This window comes from Drosophila mauritiana, chromosome X (genome assembly GCF_004382145.1).
Source record: "Drosophila mauritiana strain mau12 chromosome X, ASM438214v1, whole genome shotgun sequence".
NCBI classification, from domain to species: Eukaryota; Metazoa; Arthropoda; class Insecta; order Diptera; family Drosophilidae; genus Drosophila; species Drosophila mauritiana.
This window is the reverse complement of record NC_046672.1, coordinates 20,107,916-20,127,759: the sequence shown is the minus strand read 5'-3', so window position 1 is coordinate 20,127,759 and position 19,844 is coordinate 20,107,916. Positions and strand designations below refer to the sequence as shown.

The 19,844-nt window shown below is 43.8% G+C and overlaps 1 protein-coding gene across 1 annotated transcript; it reads right to left on the bottom strand.

The window, feature by feature from the left end:
• Positions 1–14,718: 14,718 nt before the first annotated feature.
• LOC117148244 lies at positions 14,719–15,092 on the bottom strand. Its single transcript, XM_033315548.1, has one exon. The coding sequence runs from the start codon at positions 15,074–15,076 to the stop codon at positions 14,813–14,815; it is 264 nt and encodes an 87-aa protein (XP_033171439.1). The 5' UTR covers positions 15,077–15,092; the 3' UTR covers positions 14,719–14,812.
• Between the last annotated feature and the right edge of the window lie 4,752 nt (positions 15,093–19,844).

The window sequence follows — 19,844 nt, the reverse complement described above, 5'->3', positions numbered from 1 at the left end:
GCGACTGGAGGACTGAAGGACTGAGAGACGACGTCAGTCGCTTGGCCGCCAAAGCTCTTGAACCTCCTCACTCCTGCATTTCATTTTCAATTTGATTTTTTTCTGCCCTTTTTTTTGGATCTTTGTTTTTCTGCCCCAGAATGAAGAACGAAGAAATTCCCCTCAACGACGACTCTGCGCCCTTGTTTACATTTTTGTTGGCTGTTGCGGTTTCCGCTTTTGGGGCCCGCGTGCGATTCCGTTTTCGTTTTCGTTGCAACATTTTTGTTTGTAATTTACTTTGGAATGCTGGCGCCACAGTCGCCGTCGTCGCCTTGTGCGGTTTTCTTAGAAAAATCTCCAGTCGCCGTAATTGCAGTGCCCGCAGTGCCGCCTGTAGTGCTCCGGACGACGGACTCCGGGATCTGGGCTCCAAGCTGCCACTGCCGACAGGCAAATCAACTGTCACCCAGTTGTTCAGATGCGGGACCACGGGCGGTATGAGCAATTTCGCATTCCTCATACGCCGCGTGGGCCGCAAAGAGAGTGGGGCAGCTGCAAGGTAAGAAGTGCGGGTGCCACTTTAAGCTTGCGTCCACAAAACATCTTCGCTTTGCATACCCATTTGTCAGAGGAACATTAGGCAGTAGATCATATTTTGCACCACCTATGTACTCATGTAACCAACTTGAGGTATGCACCAAAATGCACCCACAAAAACATACAAAAGTTAAACTTTGGCCTAAATGTATAAAAGATCATTTTGCTTCTGCAATTACAATGGCATCCCTTCAGTTTTTAATGGGCAAAATTACGCATATATATTACGAGTGACGGGTATACATATTCATTATTCTGATTATTTTGGTGGGCAAACAAACAATCGTCATTCCAATAAAAATGTCATTTTTGAATAGTCTAATCATTTCTTGAGTTCTGTATAAGAATGTTTTGTTTTAATTGTGTTCTATTCTACATATCCTTATTTATTTCGATTGGATATCCTAAATGTAGTCCAGTAAATGTAGTAAATGACTAGGCACTGCAGCTAATATGTATGTGGCTATGTTAAGTTTAGGATGACATTTGGATGACATCTCTTGTCGTCTGGAGCGGAATGTTATGTGTCTTGGTCCAATGAGATCATCCGATCACGAGGAGGCTTTTCGAGGGCAATTAGTGCCTCTCATCTCCAGGTGTCCTGAAGGATATGTAAAAATGTATATGTCTAGAATAATCATAATTTCTCGTAAAACTTGTTCACCTGTCCTGAGGACGCTCTAGTCCTTTTAGCGTTCCGAACTCGCGAACTTGAAAGTTGTCATCACTGGTCTTGACAGGTGCCGGCCATTTCTGCGTCTGGATAGACTTATTCACCATTTTCCATGGCGCACACGTAGTCTGGGTTGACTGATTGACCATATTGGATCTACGCGGGAACTGAGGCTCCCACTCTTTCGGGATTTTGTTCGGGGAAGAGGAACGGGCTGCGTTGTTCTGCATCGTGATGATCGATCAGTTGTGCTATGAGTATGATTCCTCCGGTTGGGATTCTAGATGAGAAATAAATATAATCGAGACACGGGAAAGTCATATAGCGCTTCACTATGTGAGCAATGGGTATCTAATAGTCGCGACACTCGCTCATAGCCTTCTCTCTGGTTGTATTTCAATGATTATTGCTAGATCCGTTAATTAGTATGTATATTAGTATGAATTTGTATACTAGCCGAGTCGTTCTTGTTATGTCCTTATCTCAGGTGGTCTTATCTTATATTATCTAATATAGCATTTCTCATAATTTGGTTTGGTTCATATTTTTTAAAAGGAACTTACTTCCTTGGGGTTGGAATGGATTCAATTAAAAAAAAACTGGCTATCTCGTTTTAATTTTTTTTTTAAGTTTACAAACTTTAAAACGTTTTTGGGTGTCAAATTTAAGATAAGAAAAGAGATAAAAGAAAGAATGCTATTTTCGAGTGTCCGACTAGCAGATACCCTTTACTCGGCTAGTAAATCAAGGAGAAATTTTAACAGATAAAAATTGGGAATAAAAAACAAAACATAAATAAACATTTTTTAAATGTGTGCCGTGACAGTTTTGATCGGTTTGTGGGCGTTAGAAGGGGCGTGGTCGAAATATTTTTGGTATAACGATAGCAATTGGCATGCCGGATAATAAAACAAAAAAAATCAAATCATTTTCGGAAAGTGTGTGCGTTACTCTACGAACTTTTTAAAAAATTAAGTTTGTGTTTATAGTTTTGCCGTTTATAGCATAAGAATTAGTGATTAAGTAAAACGCAATCCTTTCGACCGACCCAATGCGATTGTGGTTGTAAGAGCCCTCTTCACTGTACATATGTACTTATGTCGAATCAGTCTGTCTGTGGAGCGTGAAGTCCTCCATGAACTATATATAAATATTGGGGAACTCCTTGTGTTGAGTCCCAATTAGCCTCAATTAAAGGATCATTACGGATTAGGCTTCAGTACCTTTTGCTCCGGAAAGAACACAGCCCGTATCCTTCAGATTCCCATTCAGAGTGGTGCACAGCAGCCCAACTTCGAGTTGAACTTCCCCCCTGGCAACGGGCAGAAGCGATAACTAACTAAATAAATAACATAAATTAACTAAATTTGTAGACAATTTAGTCTGCTAAGTGTAAAAGTTTTTTGTTTTCCCTGTCGCTGTTTTTATTTCAGTTTCTACTCTTTTTGCCACTGCCACTGCCATTGTCATTGTTGCTGTTTTTGTATTTGTTTTTTGGGCGCTGTTGCTGTTTTTGTTGCTGCCACTTTTACTGGCCAAAATGGGGAGTCCGGCAAAAGTGAAAGGGGGCTTTTTGAAGCGGCGGGGTAGCAAGTTTGGTAACGGTTTTGTGCATTTTTGGTGCTTTTGGCGCAAAAAAGGATACGCTTGGATCGGACCCGTTTGGGTCTCCTGTCCGGTCCGCTCTTATGTCACCGTTCAAGGATGCGCCCATCCAGGACACCCTGGCTGCCGAGGACACCTAGGACACACACTGGCGCACTCGGCAAAGAAAGGCGGAAGGGACATGCAATGTTGTGACATCAAATGTTCATGTTAACAACTTTTCCAAAACTCAATGAGCTGTTGTTTGTGTTGTTTGGCGCCCAAGTGTGTGAGCCAGGATAGACAGGGACATGCCGGGGATATAGAACGAGATGGGGCTACAGATGTAGCGATAGAGATAGCGATAGCGATGGAGCCAGAGAAGGGCAAGAAGAAAGCCGGAGCCCGGCAGCCAGGCAGCCAGGCAGCCAGGCGCAAACACGAATCGAGTGTTTTGTAGCAAATAATTTTGCACAAAGTTCTCGCCTTAACGATTTGAACACATGTTAACATGCGGAGTAACAACAGTTGCGCAACTCCTGTCCTTGTCCTTGTTCCTGCTGCTCCTCCTCCTGCACGAGCACTGGGCCAGAGGCCAGAAAGGATAACACTCGGGCATGATAATAAATATGCTTGAGGACTGACTATGATCCAAGTGAATGCGACTCAGCTCCTTCAATTCGCCCCTATCCCTGTCTCGTTAGGAGTCGCTGATCTACATGTGCTGACAGGTTGCCTTAATAGAACCATCAACTTATGTTCTCGTGCTGCAATTATGTTGCAAAGCTCAAGTTTAACCGATACCCATTCATGTCAATTGGATTGGCAGGCAAGCTTTAAGAACTAACTCGTTTATAAGTACTGCTTACCTTAAAAAGTGGTTCATTCGCTTGTTATACAAATATTAGAAATTACTTTCATTCAGCTTTTGTAGCCATTGCGACACCACCATCATTGCAACCACAAAAGTGGTTTCGGCTTGGGTCGAGTGGTTTCGGCGGATGTGAGCCGTCAGTGGTATAACATGTTTATATGATGTCTAATAAAATGAAGCGCGAAAAATGTAAAATTCGTATTCCGAGGAGCTACTCCGCCACTACAGATACTCCGACATGGCAAATTCGCATACGGAATTCACGCCAGCTCTCATCGGGTGGGAGGAAATTGCGTATTTGAAACACGTTTAAGCAGCTGCAGGAGCATAAAAAGGATGAGGAACTACCCGAGTATGCGGCGCTGGAGCAAAAGAATCCTGCACATGCAGCTATCCTGGCTCCCTCCTAACACCCATGCCCACACCCACAACCATTTTTCCCATCCCAGGCCAACCGCGATGCATAAAACTTGCAACGAAGACAAATCGTGACACAAAATATGGCAAATTGTAAGCGAAATTATTTGGCAGAATGGACCAAGTGGTGATTTCGATAGCTGCGGAGCTGGATTGAATTACGCCCGCGGCCCAGTTGTCCAAACCATCGGCTCAATCACTGGTTGCCACTGCCTTGATTGATCGGCATGGCAATCAAAGCCTCGGGCCTGCAGCTGCACTGCATCCCCAGGGGCAGAGGCGCCCCCAAAGGGGAAAGCATTGCTGCACTGAGGCGGCTTGAACAGATGGTTAGCCAGATGGTTATGTACAGCTATGAATTACTAGCTCCAAACCGGTGGGTTTGTCTATGTATTGGCCATAGTCTTGTTCTGGTAACCCAAGGCCAACCAGGAGCTTCCAAGGGATGTGCACAGACATATCAATCGTGGCATCAAAATCAATGTGGGTGTATTACTAGAGTGTAGAAAGCCATGATGAAATGAAAACTCCACCTTCAATGTTGAAATTAGTCTTGAGACAAGGAAACAGAAATTGCACTTGACAAGTGAATAAATTCATTCTACGCCCATGATGCACTTGCTCTCTGCCCTCCCATCTCCACCCTATATTGCCTTTTGCTCGGATCCTCTGAGTGGATGTGATGGGATGGGATGGCTTAGGCGGCACTTGCAGCCGCCAAGGAGAAACGATGGTAAATAGGTGGTAACACATCCTTAAATATTTACCCAGGGGATTCGGGGAGTCGGGGAGCTGGGAAGCTGGGAAGCTGGGGATGTCCTGACCGGGTAAGCCGCTAAGCTAACCTTGTTACACACGCCACATCCTCGACGGATGCTGATGGTGTCGGCGGTCGGGAGAACCATGAACCGATTTGCCATGTGTCAGGTGGATGAAGCGCAGCAGCTACGGAGCCACGTTAACAAGTTGCCCACCTGGGCACATGTGAGGAGATTTACAACGGGGCGGCAGCTTCGGGTTGGTCCTGGAAAGTACCAGCTGTCTGGCTTCCCAGTGGATGCCAGCTGTCTGTCCCGATCCAATCCCATCGGCTCCGCTCGCCTGCATCCATTGTCTTTGCAATCGAGCAGGGCTGCGGCAGCGGGATGCGGATGGGGATCGGGATGCGGCTGCATTTGGGGGAGTGGGAGAAGCGGACAAGTGACAGCCAGTTTCGCGGTGCTGTTACCCTCTTCCCGGGCCACCCGCTTGGCACTTTACCGTGCGCTTTTATTATTATAAAATACGCATGAGTTAGTGTGCATATTTCATGGGTTTTGTGTATAAAAGGGATAAAAATGCAATCAGTCGCAAAAACCAGCAAAGTGAAACGGACATAGGATGGAGATGGAGCTGGAACAATACAGAAGTCTGCTGCACATTGCCACCTGGGCATCTCACACCTTTCCGAACGCCCAGTCCAATCCCCGCCAGCTGTCACCCGCAAAATCTCCGCGAAATCCCAGCTGAAAACTTCCCTACAATGCGATTTGTCCACACAGAAAGTCCTTGATCCGGGCTAATTTCATAATGGAAATCTATGAGCGAGTGTGAAGTGGCTGAGGATAAAGTGGAATCTGAGGACTAAGGCCACATGCTCCGTACAATCATAACGCGTGGCTTCTTCTCTTTTCCCATTTCCGCGCATCCGATTCTCGGGAAATAACTCATAAGCTATTTGGAAATGCACCTCAGTGCGAATATTTAAACACGCATAATTGACATCAAGTGACAGCTAAAATGAGGTATGTACATACATGCATATACATACACACATAGAAGAGCGGTTACACACTATTCCAATAGTTGGAAACCTATCCTGTGGCGAAGAGACCACCACACCAGACGGAGAAACCACTTTTCAGGGTCAGGAGGCAATCCATTGGATTGGCCTTGTGTACAACAGAGCCGGGGCCAATTACTCAATGTGATGGATGACCCACCGAACGCTTAAATGAGTTGCCCGACCAAAAACTTCCTTCGCCGCGAAGGATGTGGAGTTGTGACCCCACACGCACACACGCACACACAAGAACACACGTGCCCTACCGTAACAGGTGACCTCAACCAGAGCAAATGAGCAAATGTCGGATTAAATAGAACTTGCCTCGTGGAAAGGTGAAATAGAATCGCTTGAAGATGGTCTCGTTTCGTAGTCACACTCGCAGAAATCGGGACTCGTGCGGAGCTGGAAAGCAATTGGCCAAAACGAAAAAATTCACTTGGAAGTTCCGATGAATGTGCTTGTCATTCCTTTCTTTTTTTTTAATACTTTGACAGAGAGACCAGATCTGTGATTTTGCGAAATATTTAAAGCACATGAAATACGGTATTTATGTCATTAAAGGTATTCGTAAACATCGATAAAAACAGCTCTATCGGAAGCTTAAAACTATTTAACTAACTAAATAAACCAACAAAAATGCTCTTGATTTTTTCGATAACAGCAGCAATCAAAACAATAAATCTGTTCTTCGTTCACCCCCATTTTCTGCGAGTGTAAGCAACGCAGCCAGGGCGCTAGTGTGTGTGTGTGTGCATGATGGCTGGTTAAGGACACAAAAGTCATGACTGGCATGAGAACGAGCTCAAGTGCCATTGAGGAGGAGTGCTCATATTCCCAGACTTGCCACGCCCCCGACGCCGCTATCGCCATAGCCGCCCACCCGAAGGAGCGGCACAAGTGCGCGAGTAAATTCAAGAAACAATTTTCAGGAATGACTTAACTTTTGCGTTTATGTGAAAAGTTTCGCAACGTGATGTTATGCGAGCGCCGAAAGGATATGCAATTCACTGGCGGTGTGTGTGTGTGTGTGTGTGTGTTTGGGTGGTCGGCATAAGCGTGCGTGTGTTCGTGCTCGTCGGACTAAATCAGACACTGCTATTCTAATGAACAGCCCGAAAGTTGTGAATTTGCTCAAGAATGTAAAGATAATAAGGATAGTTTGAAGATAAGGGATACTATCTATACAGTCCATTTAAAAAAATAATTGAATTAAAAAGTCCCTCACATTTTAATATTCTCACTATTTTAGTGGACACAGCTGTATGTGTGAGGATGAAGCGAGTGGTGTGCAAATTTTCACAGGTGCAGACTCAGAGGAATCGCAGCGAGAGATGTGGGCAACGTCCTTGGCGTCCAGCAAGTCCTTCTCGGCCAGCGCCAGTTTGAGGCGGCACTTGATTCTCTGAGTCGCTATCCAGCGCCTGGTAGTGCCCATTGAGGTAGTCGATCCTGGATATCAAACAGCTCCTTGATTCCTTGGTCCTCACACCGATCAGGCACCTTTCTTCACGGCGAGAATACATGCAGTCAAGTGGCTAGACTTCTTGAAGCTCCTCGCTTGTGTGTGTGTGGGTGTGGAAGTGTGCGTCTGGAAAGCGTGTGAGTGTGTATCTGTATATAAGATGTAATCACTTGAGGACAGAAGTCCTTTGCTGGCCACCAGCCTCATGAGAATGAGAATTAAATGTGCGCACTACATAGATTGCAATAACTTAATATCGTATATTGTTCTTCCTTTGGAATCCTTTGAGTTCTAATGGCAAAGCCAAAACGTTAAAGTGGGAAATGCGTTCAAATTCAAGGGTATGAAATGTGTGTATTGATTTTTGCCAGCCTTGACGGCATAAATAAATCACCAAAATGAGTAAAAAGTGTTATAATATTAATTAACGTTCTGTTAGACCTTGGGCTGAAGCTAATGGCGTTAAACCAAGCTACACAAGCCCATGATAAGGATGCATGGAGAGGGGATGAAGTGTAGTACCTTTGGAGGGTACTGGCGGCTCACGTGGAGGCAGTGAACGCCGACCCGGCGGAATGATAACACATAACTTAGAGTCGGAGTGCGGCGACACCTGACAGCCGCACCTCACACCCGCGTGCCACTTACCGCTGATCCGGATACGGATGTGGATGTGGATGGGGATGGGGATATGGAGGTAGATGTGAATGTGGCTAGGCATATGGATATGGATATGGATGTTCTGGACAAAGCCTTCACTCATTGTGGCATGTGTCAAAATTAATTTCGTAGGCAATATTTTGACGGGCTTTCATGCTAAGCTGAGAGAGGTCCCCCCTTTTCAGCTCAACCCCCCAGCGCCAACACACCCCACCCATGGCAGCATGTGAGCAGGTACCATTAGATACCCTGTACTTCGGATTAAATGGATTAATCAAAACTAGGCGCTAACGAATCTATTTAAATAACATACAACATTTGAATTTGGCACAGGCTGACTGAAGCATATTTCATAAGGAATCCTTCCAAAGGACATTTTCGAACTCTTCTAGTTCGGAAATTCCTTTGCCACGTCACACAACTTTGCACTGGGTATGCTAGTAATCCCGGTATCTGAACATAAGTGCCTACGGGTGTATCTTGATACCTTCCGCCACTAAATGCTACTGACATGCAAAAGGTTACTTTGCCCTCAGCTTTTTATTTCCTTCGCTTGGCATTCGTTTGTTTCGGTTTGGATATCGTTGCGTTTCGTTTTGATTTTGTTGCTTGCTTTTTTTCTGGCCAGTCATGGCCCGAATCTGGCCAGAATGGGATTTTTCATCATCATCCAAGCGATTGGAGAGTGGGTAAGAGCTGGGGGCCACAGGATCCCTCCTACTCCTGTTGCTGCCATCACTGCCACAATATGCAAATCTCATTGCGACGCATTGAAGAGACCACAAACGGGGGCTGATGCCTGATAGCTGATATTAAAACCATTACTCAGATGCCTGATGCCTGGTCTTGTCCCTCTCCACCCACATCCACATCCCCATCCACCTCCACCTGCACACTCGTAGTATCCGGAATCCTCACAGCAAGACAACAAATTACAAAAATTAAGAGAACATTTTTGCGGATGAACGGCATTTGGGAGGAGGGGCATGGCCAGGTGGCACGGCAGGCGACAAAAGTGGCCAAAGTCCTGCCCATCAGTGCCAGCGCCCCCTCTGGAGGTGTGAAGTTCCTGGGCCACGCCCACTCCCCCGCCCCTTTGTGTGTGTGTGCAAATTAATGAAATTAAATCGTCTTCATTTGATGGCTGTGAGGGCCGGAGAAAAGAATTCACTCGTCGTCGCCACAGGACTCATGGCAAATATCCTAATGGAACGCAGACTGAGATGGAAGAGGCGTCCTGCAGATGTACTTCATGATGTTGGCAACATTGTTTAAAACCGAAAATAAGGTCGCAGACTGGGAATAACAATGGTACATTTACATACCCAATGGCGACAAGGGAGGTTGAAGATTCAGGCAGGATCAAATCAAAACACACAAATTATTTATGAAGATATAGAATACGATAGATTGCTACGGAGTGATAGATTATTTGGGAAAATTTATACGTCTATAAGACATATTCTATAATGTCTGTCGTATACCCATGCCTCCCCAATGATAACGCTTAAGATATAGTTATCGTTATGATATAGATATTTCCAAAAAATATAAAGAGGCATCGCTACAGTCGAGGTCCTCGGCTAACAGATACCTGTTACTCAGCAATCGGAAGTGGGAGGCAGACGGAGATATGCCAGTGGGAATGCAACATGTCCCCGATTTTATTGATCGTAAAATGCTTTCAAATCTACATATATTTAGAATCTGTAAAATAAAAGTGACAAAAAAAATATATGTATATGAATTATTTTTAAAAGTGTGGGCATTACAGTACGGTACGATGTTAAAACTAACGAAGGAAATCTTCTATACCATTAGAATCTGTATGCTAGTCTTAAGTTTCTAGCTTATATAGTAACCGAGATCACGAAGTTCACACGTGCAGACAAACGAACGGAGAAACGGACGGACACGGCTAAATCGACTGATTAACAATATATATTATGCATAGGGTTGTAAACGCATCCTTAAACTGTTTTCAACGAATCTGGAGATCCGGATACTCCTCATTGAAACTGGTCTTGGTCATTGACTTGGTTTTGTGTAAAGGCACCTCCGTCTTACTCCAAAGGAAAAGAAGGCTTCTTCCAGGGCATTCCCAATTCGATTCCGGCCGAGTGTCGTTTCGACTGGATGGCTGAATTAAATGGGAATGGAATAGGGACGGGGTATTCGTATTCGGTGAACGCAGATTGCGTTTTCACTTTCATCATTGCATTTAATACGGATGAAATTGTTTGGTGATGGGATCCGGAACGTGATGCGAATACCCAGAATTAATTGCAATCGGAGCGGCAGCGACCAAGGAATCAAGCGGATTTCGAGGGAGGCAGCAATCCTACACTCATAATATCGTTGGATGCCCCACAGTTTTCTGCCTTTGTGCCCGTCCCGTGTTTCTCGTTCTCTACGCTGGGTGCTGCACTGGGAGAAAAACTGTTATATCAAAGGAATAAATTATAAAACAGAATGTTATTGAACAGAAGGCCTAGCAAAAGCATAAGTATTTCGAATAAGGGAAAAGTTGTTAATAGTGCGAAAAGAATTGAGTCCTTTTATACTAGGTATTAATGCCAATATCATGCCATTAAAATGTTCAGTGATTCCTGTACAATTTTCTTGAGAAATAAAATAAATAAAAACCAACTATAAATTAGAAAGGCTCTAATGGTATGCAAACATGAAATCCCCTAAAGAATATCGATTAAATTATAATTATTTTTCGCGCAGTGTGCAGTTTGCTGGTGTGGGTAACTGCTGCCAGTGGCTTTCTTTTGTCGCTTTCCACACAAAAGCAGCGCGGCAAAGGACACCACAACAACACAACACCTTTGGCCGCCTGCCTTCGTCCGAAGGGGAATCCCAACACCCACATTCCCATTACCATTCCCATTTTCATTTCCGGCACCCGTGTGGGAATCGCCCGCTGATCTTTGCAAAAGGTGCCCAGCGGCTGGTAGCAAATCCCGCATCCCGCGTCCCCATCCTTTACAAAATCGTCCTTGTACGCCCAGCGGATCCAATGGACAACAGAAATTAGCAACTAGAATCAACAGACAAACGGCAATTAACGGATGAGAATGAGCATGAGGGCGGGAGGCTGGGGGCGCGGGTCGGATTGAGTGGAAATGAATAAGTAAGTGAGTGAACTGTGGGTGTGGGTGGGTGTTTCAGGTGTTTCAGGTGTTTCAGGTGTTTCAGGTGTTTTCAGCTGTTTTTCAGGTGTTTGGGTGGCTCGCATCGCAAATTGTTTGGAACAAACGCCGCTTGGAATTGAAGAGAGAACGGAACAGAACAGAAGAGGTGACCCACAGGCAACTGGCCAAAAAAAGGAAGGGAATGTCGAGGAGTGACTACCACCTGGCGATTTGGTATTTAGGGCTTTCCCTTGGGCACTGCCAATGCCTTTGCTCCATTGTGGTCGCCGATTCCAAAGCGGGTTTGAGAAAATGGTGCCGAGATATAGCTGGAACCTTTATATGTCCGACCAGGACCGGCTGCTTTATTGGCCCCTTTCCGTGTCTCTATAAAAAAACAGGCCAACTGCGGGTCGCTTGAGCCTTTAAGTTCACTGGCTGCGGTGGCGAACAAATTGCACTATTCTGATTTTCTCTTTTCAGGGATTTTGGGTGAGTTTATGCCGAAAAAAGTGATCTTTTCTCAAATTCTACCCAGAATGCAAAAATATTGCAGTTCATAAGATAAGATATTTACATGAATTTGCAAATGCCCATATATTTTTTATGACAATGATTGTCTCTACGTAATCTATTTCATCTGATACCTTATTATATTGTATTATACTTATACTTATATTTATTGTATCTATCTTCCTTTTAGGTTCTTATATTTGTCTTTGGAATTTTATTTACATTTGATAAATTTATTATACATTTCTTGTAGTGTTGCCTCGTAACTTTCCCTAAAGTAAAACCACATTTTAAAGCAGCCCAAATTGAAAGTAAGCTTTTAATTTTCAATTAATTTAGCAATACCTATTTTTGACATTTGGCTTTGTCTTGTCCCGCTTGAATTTAGTACCACAACTTCGAGATGCCTCCTCCGTCCACAAGATCCTGCAACAGGATCGAATTTGGTCAATCAGTCAACACAGATCACATGGTGAACCAGTGAATAGCTAGTGAATACCCAGACACCGTCAGCTGTCTAGTATGGTGATGCCAACTTTCAAGTTCCCATGATCGGAATGCTGAAAGGACTAGAGCATCCTCAGGATGTATATTCTTTTCAGGCACCAGGAGATGGCAGAAACTAATGGCCTTTCCTCAGAGCCTCTACATGTAGGATATCCTTTATGCTCACCACATTTACTCTTCGAAGGATGCAGTACATGGACAGCAATTTAATTAAATTGATTTACTTTTTGTACTTAATCTTAACCGTCGCTATCGAATCAATAAATGAAATATGTACTTGAAGATAACTTTAGATGGATGGTAGGCATTGAATTCAATAATAATAAATTATAATGCGCAATTACAGTAAAGTTACATATTTAAGTTAAATATAATATTTAATTCTCTTATAGAGGGTTTACCATAATCACTTTCGGAAACGGAAATATTAACTTGGTTTCGATCGGAATGCTGAAATATTAGTTCTCAGCTTAGTGATTTTTTCTTCATTACGCTTATAAAACTTAATTAAAATTGAATTGTTATATTAATTAAATTGTCTGCAGTAGCATTTCATTTAGAAATCTTCGCTGAATGAAACTACAGGGTATGTTGGACTGGAAGTATGTGTGCAATTGCGTGAGTGTTAATCGACTGGCAACGCGTTGGAGTTGCGATTGCTGCTGATGGAGGGGTTTTATTGCTCTGGCCTGACTGCAAAGCACTCGCCCCTCAGAGAAATCGGTCGGAGGTGGGTGGTGGGTGGTGGGTGGTGGGTGGTGGGAGCCAGACTGCCACACTACCAGACTGCCAAAGAGCCTAAGAGCCAAACATCCAAACGGACGAGTAGACAGACTGCTGGGTAACTGCCGACAGCGGGCAAAAAAAAATGATTGCAGACAAATATTGGCGGTGAAATCCGCGTTTATTGTACACTTACGTGGATGACGGGGGGTGAAATCGGGGTACCGAAGGTAAAACGCGTAACTTTAAGGCAAACAACAAAAGGCAGATGAGAACGGCCCATAGGGTACTTATATATTCATAAAAAGTACGGATTGCGAAGTTGTTTATTGCGTGCACCCGAATGTATAAGTAAACATTTTCGGATTGCATTTTTTTAATCCCAGATGCCAGTTGATTAATTATTACTGTTGGGTTAGCTTGTAGTTTATTACATTAGGTTAGTTTAGCTGAGATCATAAACATGTGATTGACCTTGGTCAATTTTCGGCCATTTTGGTTTTGATTGCACATTTAATAGGCAGTTGAATAGGGTAGCATGTATTCTCGATAAAATATACAAAAGAATTTATAGGGTACTTTCACAGTTGTGTGAAGAATAATACATATGTATAAACACTTAGAGCATCGGTATGACAATAGCTACCAATTCGATAGAAAGGTTAATAGGAGAGCAAAAAACATAACAAAATCATCGAAAAAGCGAGAATGTACTCCTAAGTCAGCTAACCAATACCCATTACTCACACTCCGCTTTTGTTAAGCGCTTCCTGGTCGTTTACTTAGAACTTTCTTGCTTTCGATATATTGCATTAGGTTATCTTATTTTATTCTTAATTTAATTTCCACTGAAGATAAATATATCCACACACAAAAAGATACTGATGCCAGTTTATTCAAACCCATAATATAAATCATTCAAAACAGAAAGTTGCTAAGTGAATCAAATACTTCGTAAATCAATACAATGTAGTAAAAAGTAGATATGCTCTGCGAGTAAGGGGTGTAATATTCTCAAGGGAAATTCGCGAGGCAAGGACGCATGGTGGGTGGTGGGTGGCTGATTTCGGCCCACACATACAGCATACACATACAGTGCGAATCCGTGTGCTTGCTTGTGTGAGAGCCCATCCAGACATTTATTTATGCCCGTATTTATGCATATTTTGTGCAGAATTGACGGCAACATTTTCGCACATTCACGTTACCCCTGAGCCCGAGATTCGCTCGGTGATTGCCTTTCGACCACTCGTTGTTCCCGTTAACACCACGCTGATCTTTGACCTCTGCCGTCTGGTTTCTGGTGTCTAATGGCTGCTGCTTGATGCCTGGTGCTCGTTGGCTGACCGCTGAAGTGGCAACTTTTTCTTGGCCACCGGGGAACTTGGTCGGAAAATCAACGGAAATTTGCTTTCTACCCTTCGCAGGGGGTTATAATGAGGTTTCCGGAACAACGTTCGAAAACAATGCGCTTGTCGTGGAATTTCTAATTTCAGTGTGCAATAGTTACTGCACACCCTATAGTCCAGTTCCCCGACTATCAGATACCCTTTACTCAGCTGTATGCTAAATCTCAACTCTATTCTATTCTATCGTCTATTGGTCCTGATCAAGAATATATATATTTTATATGGTCGGAAAAGCTTCCTTCTGCCTGTTACACACTTTTCACCGAATCTAGTATCATATACCCTTTTACTTTGCGAGTAACGGGTATAAAAAGAAAATGCAAAAGAGAAAATGTTCTAATTAACGCTCCATTTCAGGGATGGTCATAATATATTTATGCGTCAACACTTATACCATTTGATAGTACATTGGTATTTTGGGAATAGGTTAACAGAAATCGCAAATACTATATGTTCTGCGAATATACCCGTGCTTCTAGTAAATCGAGGAATAAATTCATGAAGCGAATGAATAAATTCCTTCTCTTGTCCCTGTCCTGCGCAATCCGTCTTTCCATGGCCTTTACATGCTCCTCGAGGCGCTGGAATTCTTCCTCGGAATCTGCGGTCTGCGAACCCTCCTCCGATCCACTTGGCTGCTCGGGATCCCCTGTCGTCAAGACCTCGTCGTTTCCAGTTGACTCTGCTTCCGCGTCCGAATTCTCTGCCATTTCTGAATTAGGTTGTGCTTTGGAGCTTGTTTCTCAGTCAAGTAGTGAAACGAAAGTGAACTAAATATTCCGGCGGAACGAAATATTATGACAATCGAAAGCATAGCCAACTTGATCGAAAATCAATTTGGATCTCAAATGTTTCTTTTTAAATTAGCAAAGTCGATGTTAAGATTAGACGTTCTATTCGTATCGCAAACAAAGTGATCCTAAAAACCATTCTCTTCTTTACAAAAAGATATTAGAATCAAGACAAATCTTCAGAAGAAAGCAAAAACAAATTCTGCACAGAAGCCGTTACCAAAGTAGACCACCGATGGCTGCATGAATAGACCGCCAGACGTGAACTAACAACAGCTCCACAAAACTGAAAACTGGAAAAGATAACTGACTGAATGGGTGAGCAAACAGGGTGCTTAGGAGACATTGGGATATGGACTGAATGTAAGGATAATAATGAACTTCGAGCCAAGAACCTGCACAAGAATATAACATAGTTTTCAAACGCGGATTTTAACGTGTAGGTATGGGGAATATAGTTTCCAGAATTCCTGAAAGCCACCGAATTTTCCGAAGCCATGTGTACAACTATTTGTGATTGGTGTAGGGTATGATAAGTTCATTTAGTTCAGTAAGAAATGCAAAACAACTCTTAGGACTCAAATTTAAGCCACGTTTTTTTCTGCAGTGCTTGCCGTTTCTGCGGTGTCAGTTTGTCAATGCGTCAATGAAATTTAATGGGCCACTTTAAAGCTGCGCCATATTTATAAACTATCTGGAACGCAATTAGTGGCATTTTGCCTGCAATTCGGATGCAATAAGCAGGAGCAGGAGCAGGAGCAGGAGCAGGAGCAGGAGGGTCAGAATTGAGGATTGGGAAGGAGGTCGGGATTGGGCGCCTTGTTTGGGCATGTGCGATTGTCCAATTATCGTTTAAATCTGCAGCTAATTGTTGGGGATTAGCAATCGGAGTGCGAGGGATTCTCGCTGGCCAAACTAAATGAAACGAAATCAAGCGCAATCGCACAGAAATGATGAAAACGCTGGAGGAGCAGCATCCACGTCTTGAGTGATGGCAGCTCGGCGGGATGCGCTGTCCGGAATTGATTCAATGCAACAAAGTGGCAAAGTGTGCGGTCAGAAGAAGGTTGCACCAGGTGGCCCAGTTCCCAATAGGAGCTTCAATTCCGTGCCCTGGCACGCCTCCTCCACCCCGCACCGCCCCGTACTGCCCCGTCCCGCCTCCACTGTCTTTGAGAAGGTCCGTGTCCGTGTCCTGGCAGTGCTTATGTTTGCATTCCTTTTTGGCATTTTTGCACTTGAATAACTTTGAAATATGGGATTAAATCGTCTCTTATGGGATTTCCTCGATTACAGCTATCATGGCGAACGAGGGAATAGACGGTGGGGTGGGTATGGGCGATGGGCGATGGGCGATGGGGGACTGGAGACTGCGGATGGGGTGTCTAGTGGGTGAACGCCTGCGCGAGGTTCGCCACTGAACCTGAACTCGACTCCCCCGGAGATCCAGATCCAGATCCCACTCCCCGTGCTCCTCCTTCCTTGGCAACTAAGTGTTGGGAATCTCGCCAAGCGTGTGGCTAGTGGCCAGTGGCCAGTCACGTCTCCGGACTCATAGCGGTGTTCACTGGTCAAAAATTCGCGCCATTTCGTTGCAATTTAACAATTATATAGTTTTGATTGAGCTTACATAAATGATAGAATTTTTAATTTACATAGAACAGTAATTCACAGTACATTTTTGAGAATTACAGGAGTCACCAGAAATGTATTGATTTGCCAATTAGCATAGGTTCAAAACTAACCCACCATTCGATGTAGATATTTAGCACTTTAAAGTAAATATGCCATGTTTTCTCTCCGTGTAGGCCCTGCTGAGCCAGTGGCGGCGGCAGAAGGAGCAGCAGCCGCGCATCCCCAGACAGGACTTGACCAAAGCTAAGCAGTAAAACAAAGCGTCGAGCAAAAGCTTAGCACTAACACACACCCACACCACACCCACACACACACTCTCGCACACACACACACTCACACACACAGTGCGAAGTACATGAAGTGCGGGCAGCAGCTGCGGACTTTCCACTTGAACGCGTAGCCGCCGTTGATGTTGCTGCTACTGATGCTGCTGCTGCTGGCGCTAAGCTGCAACTTTCATTGCTGCCCGAAATGATGGAGGGCAATGCCCAGCTCGTTGACTGTCAGTGGTCCAAAAGGAGCAAAAGGATAAAGCGGACTGCTCACAAAAAAGCAACTGACGCGGGGACAAGCAAAGAAATCTGCTTACTAAAAAATCGTAGAATAAATTCCACAAGGACGAAACTTTAAGGCATTTCGAACACTGAAATGGCACTCAAGCCTATTGAGCATATGGACTTTTGTTTGATGATGATAGCTTCAAGCACAACAACATGGTGATTAAGCAGTATTACTTATTATTTATTACTTACTTTGAGATGTACTCTTGGTATGCTACTTTGTGCGATACTTTTAGAGAACTCCACCAAAATGATGACAGCTCTTACTAAATTCTTGAATGCCCAATTTATTCGCATTGTGAAAAGTGCAAGTTTTAACGCGACAACTACTATTTAATAGCAAATAGTCTAAATACTATCCAACATGATATTCTGCTATAAAGGGGATAGCAAAAATCCTAACACTAGTGAGAATATTATTGAGGTGTGAATATATCCACTATTGAGTGCACTCACAGAAATAAGTGGTCAGTGCGAGTTGCTTATTTACAGCTGCGATTGAGGTGTTTGATCCTTTGCGCCTTTGGATTAAATCTCAATTGCCACTCTCTTCCGAGAACTTTTCCAAATTAAAGTTATAGTGGGAAAACTTGGAGTCCTAGTTCGATTTGCCCACGACGTGGGCACCCAGGGGAAGGGGCACACTTTCGGCAGGACGCGTGGCAAAGGTCAGGCGACTTTCCATGCGAATGCGAAAACTAACTACCCCCATTACCACCCACCACCCACTAGTCTGTTGATATTGCCATAGCCTGCGGCAGCAATGAAAATAAATTTCCACCAAGATGACGACTATGAGGCGAGACATTGCACAAAGTGCTACACCAGAAGACCCGGCATCCTTTCGCCCATGCACTGAGAAAAAAGTTGGACAAAGGACGTGATCTTCGAAAGTCAGATCATTTGAACATTTACACTTTCCACTTCCAACGGGGAGTCTTAATTCTATTGAATTGTGAATAATTTTACATGCTTATTCATAATTCTTTTAGTTCACTGAATTGAGTTCACTAAGCTTTATTTGATTTGTTACTAGGCATTGTCCTTCAAACTGCCCCTAACTCACAACTAACCGTAATGTCCATTACATCATATAAAGATGAGTTATTCTTACTATCTTTATTATTCCATTGTTGATTGCATAGCTGATATGAGAAGAATAATCATATTACAACATTAAAGAACTATTAGTTAATTTAATTGAACGAAGTGCGAATTATTCTCAATGAAATTGAAGGACATGAAAACTCAATTTGGGAATTTGCTCTGTGTACCCCTTTCTCTCACACACCTACACACAGACAGTCGTCAACGGAGACGAGTGTGTGTGTGTGTTGTGTCCGTGTGTGCTGTGTCTGTGTCTGCGTGTGACTGTGACTGTGAGTGTCCCTTGGCATGTCCTTTAGCATGTCCATCTGGTCGTGTGAGTGCATTTGCCATTTTGGTTGCCGCTTTATGCGCAAACATTAAGTCAACACAATTTCAAATTTAGTTTTTATAGAAAATTGTCTCTGTCTGCACTCACTGGGTGCCCCGGCCCGACTTTCTTCCCGACTCTCGCACACTCGCACACTCGCACACTTTCCACCCACACCACTCCGCTTTTGCCGGCTCTGTGTGCTTTCTTTCAATTTGCAAAATCGTTGCCCGCACCAATTACCGTTTGATTATGCCCCCAATGTGCCGGAAAAGCGAGGAAAACTAAGGCGACCGGCAGAGAGCGGAGGAAAATGCCAACCAGAGTCGGAGCCAAGCGTGAGGAGTCCACTTCATAAACTGTTGACACTCCGTTTCCCGTTTCCCGTTTCCTATTTCCCATTGCTCGACACCCACACCCACTCCCACTCCCACATCCAGTCGCACTCCCCCGACCGGCTACCAATTACCCCGGCGCCCCCTCTCCACGGGCAGCATGCCAGGCAATAATTAAGGCAAGTGTGCCTCCAGGAATAGCAAGATGCACACACACACACCCACACACCCACACACACGTGCGCACACACACATTCAACTGGTGCTCGACTTAATAAATCCGAGAAGCCAGCATCGTTACACTGGGAAAATCAAAGTTTCGAAACGCGAAATATTGAAATCGCGCTTTTATCCAAAATTTAAGAGTAAACATATAGTAACTCAAATCGAATTATTGGTAAAATCGAAATTGGAATGCGAATAAGGCGAATTATATGCCAGCCAATTTTTAGACTAATCCATACTATGGTTTCAGAATAATATCTATATCTTCTGGGGATATTAATGCATAATATAAATTACATAATATTATAATTATAGCATCGATACAAAACTACATATTCTATCGATGCGTTTCGTTACTATTTGACTCAGTTGAGCTGAAGGACCGGTTTTGGTTTCGTACGACAAATCCCATGACGATACTCATTCCGTCCAGTTCATCTAAGGAAGCCATATGCAATTATATAGCTTGGTCTTACTTCAGCACTGTTTTCAGTCTCGCTTTCCAGGATTTGCAC

Bases quoted from the DNA above. Each gene is read 5' to 3' on its own strand.
- LOC117148244 (XM_033315548.1), bottom strand. From the start codon at position 15,076: ATGGCAGAGAATTCGGACGCGGAAGCAGAGTCAACTGGAAACGACGAG.